At 48.0% G+C, this 6000-nt stretch overlaps 1 protein-coding gene across 8 annotated transcripts in view; it reads left to right on the forward strand.

Moving 5' to 3' along the window:
* The window catches only part of ELMO1 (engulfment and cell motility 1), a 348732-nt gene that overhangs the window by 309139 nt on the left and 33593 nt on the right, over nucleotides 1-6000 (forward strand). For all 8 annotated transcript variants that reach the window (XM_014942223.1, XM_014942255.1, XM_014942230.1 and 5 more), the window contains one exon: nucleotides 1939-2102. In XM_014942223.1, coding sequence (XP_014797709.1) covers nucleotides 1939-2102 — 164 coding nt within the window. The remainder of the gene's footprint in view (nucleotides 1-1938; nucleotides 2103-6000) is intronic.

The raw sequence follows: 6000 nt of genomic DNA on the forward strand, positions 1-6000 counted from the left end.
CTGAGCTTCTGCTTTAAGATGCATGGTAAAGATGAAAGAATTAGGGAAAAATAACAATGAGGGAAAAGCTTTTGCCCTCTGTTTTTGTAGCTGCTAATTTTTATCATACCCACTTTGATAACAGAGGGTTGTTACCATTTCCTACAGGTTTTTAGCTGATGGATTTGGGTGGGATGGGCCTTCCTAAGTCTGATAGATTGTTTTTTCAGCCAACTTAAGCATAGCATCAGATAAAATATTTCAAAGTATGTGTGATTTGCACCAGCACCAAGAAATGAGCCTGGGACAGCGGAGAGACAGACAGGAATCTGTGATATGTATTTATTTGAACTAGAGCCAAGTAATTCCCCTTCGTTAACTGTGTGTCAGCGGTTTTCTCCTGATAAAATAATTACTGTGCAGATAGATGGCTGTTGCCCAGCCATCCTTCATTCTCATTTTTTGGTTTGCTTTGTTTATGGCATTGCTTCAAAAGCAATCCCGTAACAACCTTGGCACATTGATCCCTCTCTCTCCCCAGACTAATGGGTTTCTTTTAGCAAGTTTTCTTTCCTTCCCTGTGTGGGGTCACGATGCGTCTGCGGTGTAAGGCTCTCGCAGAACTACAAAGTGGTTGAGGTTGGAAGGGGATCTCTGGAAGTTGCAGAATCACATGGGGTTGGAAGGGACCTCTGGAAATCATCTAGTCCACCCCCCTTGCAAGAGCAAGTCCACCCAGAGCAGGTTGGCCAGGACCATGTCTGGATGGCTTTTGGGTATCTACAAGAAGGGAGAGACTCCACAACCTCCCTGGGAAACCTCTATCAGCGCTTGGTCACCCTCACAGTGACAACTGCCTTAGGACAGGGAACTGATGGGGAGGGTTCAGTAGAGGGCTACAAAGATGATTAGGGGCCTGAAGCTTCTCACTTAATGAGGAGAAGCTGAGGGACTTGGGTCTTTTTAGTCTGGAGAAGAGAAGGCTGAGGGGGGATCTGATCAACACCTCTAAATACTTCAAGGGTGGGTGTCAGGAGGATGGGGCCAGTCTTTTTTCAGTGGTGCCCAGGGACAGGACAAGAGGGAATGGGCACAAACTTGAATGTGAGAAGTTCCATCTAAACATGAGGAGAAACTTCGTCCTTTTTAGGATGGCAGAGCCCTGGAAGAGGCTGCCCAGGGAGGTGGTGGAGTCTCCTTCTCTGGAGACATCCAAACCCACTTGGACACGTTCCTGTGCAACCTGCTCTGGGTGGACTTGCTCTGGCAGCGGGTTGGACGAGATGATCCCCAGATCTTCTAACCCCACAGCATTCTGTGAGCGTAAGGAATAAGGGAAGCAATGGGCCCTGGTTAGCAGCTTTGTGCTACTGCCTTCTGGGCAGGAGAGCAGCTCTAAGAACCATCAGGAGAGCTGTAAGACTTGAAGAACTGACTGCAGCCTCTCTGGTGGGCAGTCAGGCTGGCCCCTGCGGCTTGTGCATCCGTGCTCTCAGTCGGCTCCTTGGGACTTGGTGGCTTTTTTCTGTGGTTACGAGTCTGTTGTCGCAGGTGTGCTCGTCCCCAGCATGATGGGAGCATCAGCCCAGGATGCAGAAGAGCCAGGCTGCTGCTCTCATGGGGACACAAGCCACGGAAGGGGAAGGACCTGAAATCCTGTAACCAGCAGTTGTAATTTAGCTGTCTAGGGAGACAGCCGAGCAATAAATGACACCCTCCCCTCCACCCCCCCCAAAATAATAATTTTCTCGTTAGAGCGTGGATGAGCTTTTGCTATAAGCTGTGACGCCCTGTCAGAAGTTGGCTTATTTTCTGGTGATGCTACGGAGAGATTGCCTTGAGACTACACAGTCCTGATCATCTGCTGTACCTAGAACCCTTACTGTGAGCCAGAATAAGATTTAAAACAAAAACGCAGGAAGCCTTAACGCCGGTTTTCTTTTTCCTTCTCGACCCCAGGTGATGCAGGTAGTGAAAGAGCAGATAATGAGAGCGCTCACAACCAAGCCTAGCTCTCTGGATCAATTCAAGAGCAAACTTCAGAACCTCAGTTACACAGAAATCCTGAAAATACGCCAGTCGGAAAGAATGAACCAGGAGGATTTCCAGTCTCGTCCAATTCTGTAAGTGCTCTCTTCTTCTCCCCCCCAACTCCTTGTTGCGCGGAAGGGTTAGCAGGCGGGAACGACATTTGTGAGCTCTTCTGAGAGGACCCAAGGAGGAAAGCTGTCCCGGGAGCCGTGCTCAGAAGCAGTATTATGGCATCTGCTCGAAGGGCATTATGTTTTTCTTCTGCTGGGAATCAGAACTTTTGAGTTCAGTTAAACCAGATTCAGCAAATCCCTACAGGGTCTCACATGGGCTTATTTCTATGAAATAATGCTTGACATTTTCTGGCTTTGCCTGACAGTGAGCCTGCTTCTGGTGTTGGTAGTGGCTTAAAAAAAAACCACAACCCACACAACCAAATAACAAACACCACAGCTTTGTCTTCTGTCCGAGGGCCTATAAAAATTCAAAAGGTCACTTCTCTGAGGGGCACAGGGAGAAGCCCAGAAGAAGAGGAGCCAGTACACACTGACTCCACAGAAGAGTGGTGGTGTTGTACCACTGTCTGTGTTTATGGCCTTGCTTTCTGGCAGCTCGCCGATGGGATTCTCGTTTCCTTGTCCTTTTCTGCAAAGCACCCAATGCTGATGTTGCCCACCGGAGCTCCTTCCCCTTTCTCAGAATACACGTCGCTCTGTTCCATGAGAGATGGAGACCGTGCTTGGCTCTGGGCCGACTCTGGGCTTGTGGCTGAGCTGGTGGCACAGGGCAGATGCCGACTCTGTGGTGCACAAATGCTGTGCTGAGAACAGCAGGAATCTTTTGAGATCAGCTGAGAAACCGGGAGGACTCCGGAGGTTACCAGCTGAAATGGTGTGAGATCCTGACCGTGTTTCAAGTGGAATGGGCTGGTGATTTTCCAAACCTCCTTTTCAAAACAAAGGTATAGAGAAGGATTCCTACCAGAGTGTTTCAGGATTCAGAAGCAGGATTTTAATTTTGATTTGTTTCTAAAGGAGATATCTAAAGTACAAGCTCTGGGGACACGATCCTCCAGGAGCAGTTGGGCAACGGCGGAAGCAGAAGCTAAGTAGAATTACACACTTAAATTTTAATCATACCAGTGTGGATCAAAGGGGGGATGCTTCTTTTATGTTTTCAGTGTATTGGAGATAGGACCTAATGCCCAATTAGAACTGATGTCACTCATAGTAATGCATCAGTTAAAAGGCTACAAATGGTTCCAGTCAGTTTTGCATCATTACACTACTCAGAAATCCCCTGCCAATCCCCTCCAACGTTTGGTGGTTCGAAGCCACTCAGTACTGCTAAGCTTGTCACCAAAGCTTCTCATTTTCCCCGCTTTCCCTATGAGTCAACTGTTTGAGTATGATACACCTCAGCTATTTCTAGACTCTTGCACCATCGCCCAACCTCGTGAAACTCGCCGGTGCCCTCTGCAAGCTCTTTATTTCCAGAATCATGGGCCAGTTGTTGCCACCGGATGGAGAGTCTCCTTCCCCGTCATGGAGTGAGTGAAACAGCCAACACAAAGAGTTAAAAGCAACTCAACTACTGCCAGAGACTCATTTCAGCTTCAGGACAAAGGCTAAGCCTAAAGGCTAGAAAGGCTCAGTCAGTCGATAAGGTGTTTAAGCAATCACAACTGCATTTGCAGAGATTTAACTCTCCGCATTTGCATTTTGATTGCATCCCTGATCACTTATTCTTGACTGTGAAGAGAAATGGCTCTTTCATTTTCCCCTTTTTGATTTGATTCCCTGTGCTGAATTCTCTCAAATTGCGTCGATGGCACAACCAACACAAGTCCAGAGTGATGGCCTCACTGTCGGGGAAGGAGACGGTGAGTGAAGAGAGCAATCGTGGTCATGCCCTATATTTTACGGGCTTGCAAATCGGCTAAAAGAGATTGCGCACCCAATGGTGGACATGAATTCATCGGACCTTGTTTAATTCTGTGTGAGAATATGGCAATCAGATGATGTTTCTTCCTGCCTTGAACACCATAGAAGTCTTTCTTCTGCTGTTCATTGTGTGAAGCACTGAAGTTCTCCATTTTCATGAGCCTCAGTCAGGCGGGTTTTGAACATCAGAATTTTCATGCTGCTGGACGAGCCGAGCCTCAGTCAGGCGGGTTTTGAACATCAGCTGGAAAGCGTTGCCTTAGATCTTCGTAGCTACAACCACCTCGTTTTGCAGGGGTGAGGTGTTTCTTTCAAATGGGCGTTGTTTCATCATGTGAGATGAAATTTTCTCAATTTCTAGTTTTGATTAGGGACAATGAAAAGTCTTGCGCAACAGAATCGATTGAGGACTCTGGGGTCATTATTGCTCATCCAAACTGTGCCATGCTACAACAAAATGGGTTTGCTTTGAATGGCTGTGGAAGAAGGTGTCTAGAAATAATACAGGCCTGTAGGGGACCAGAGATCTTGACACGTTCAATGGCAACAGAGATGAGTTAACACTGGATAAAGTTCTGAGGGGCAAGTAGAGACTCGCTGCTCAAAGGAGAGTTCGTGTCAGCCAGGGAGCCGTTGCTAAATAACATTTGTGTGAAAATCAGCGACGTACAGAGAAAGAGAGGGAGGGATGAGGATGCTTTTCAGCTTCTTATCTTACAGACTTCCCTGCAATGTTAGAAAGAGTCACTAATGCCTGCTCTGAATGCGTGGGGTGATTAGGAGAGGGCACAGCTACAAGATGAAAGGACAAAACACAGGAAAGCAGTTCTGGGATTACACTTCTGTTGTGTTGTAATGATTTCAATGTCCATAATATGCCCCATCCTGGAAGGAAAACAGCTAACAAGAAGGAGTCTTAGCTACAAGCTGGAAAGGGAAAAGCTGGGGACAGGTGGAACTGGTGCTGAAGAAGAACTAGTGTCATTTGAATACCATGTGTAGAGGTATCCCTACCATGTGTAGAGGTATCCCAGCACATCAGCAAGGAGGCAGAAGGTGTCTCTTCTTTCCTACCTCCCTTCCTCCCCTGGAAAGTCTGCCTTAGACAGTGAAGTACTTCCGAGAGGATTACCTGATTATTTTTGGATTGGTTAAAAGTCCTTCTTTTCCTCCAGTTTGTAAAGGGCAGACGGGGCTATAGAGATCAGAGAAGGGAGTACTAAGAGCAAAAAGTCAGATTTTAATGTGCTGGGTGACCCATTCAGTTTTGATTTTTCAGTAGTGTCCTACAACTATGATGTTGTGGTATCTTTAACACCGCTTTAGTGATCGTCATCCAACTTCTGAATTAAACTACCTAAATATCAAACTGTACCAGTCTTGAGTGTTTGAAGCCAATCCAGCTGGAGATTTGGTCTGGAGCCTGTACCGCTGGGTAATCCCCGCTGTGTTACAGCACTCTTCTCAGTGCCTGCTCCCAGCTCTGACCTGAGGAGTGGGGAAGCCCATCAACTCAGTAAAGGCAAGACACTTACCACAGAATCACAGAATTGTCACAGTTGGAAGGGACCTTCTAGAGCCCATCCAGCCCAACTCCCCTGCCAAAGCAGGGCTGCCCAGAGCACATCACTCAGGAGCATCCAGGTGGGGCTTGAAGATCTCCAGAGAAGGGGACTCCACACCCTCCCTGGGCAGCCTCTGCCAGGGCTCTGCCACCCTCACCCCAAACAAGTTCTTCCTCACATTGGAGTGGAACTTCCCATGGTCCAGCTTGTGCCCGTTGCCCCTCGTCCTGTCACTGGGAACCCCTGAAAAGAGTCCGGCTCCATCCTCCTTCCACCCACCCTTTAGATCCTTGGAAGCATCAATAAGGTCTCCCCTCAGCCTTCTCTTCTCCAGGCTCAAGAGCCCCAGCTCTCTCAGCCTTTCCTCAGCAGGGAGATGCTCCAATCCCTCCATCATCTCTGTTGCCCTACGCTGGACTCTCTCCAGCAGTTCCCTGTCTCTCTTGAACTGGGGAGCCCAGCACTGGAGGCAGGATTCCAGT

This window comes from Calidris pugnax, unplaced genomic scaffold (assembly GCF_001431845.1).
Source record: "Calidris pugnax isolate Ruff unplaced genomic scaffold, ASM143184v1 scaffold23, whole genome shotgun sequence".
NCBI lineage: Eukaryota > Metazoa > Chordata > Aves > Charadriiformes > Scolopacidae > Calidris > Calidris pugnax.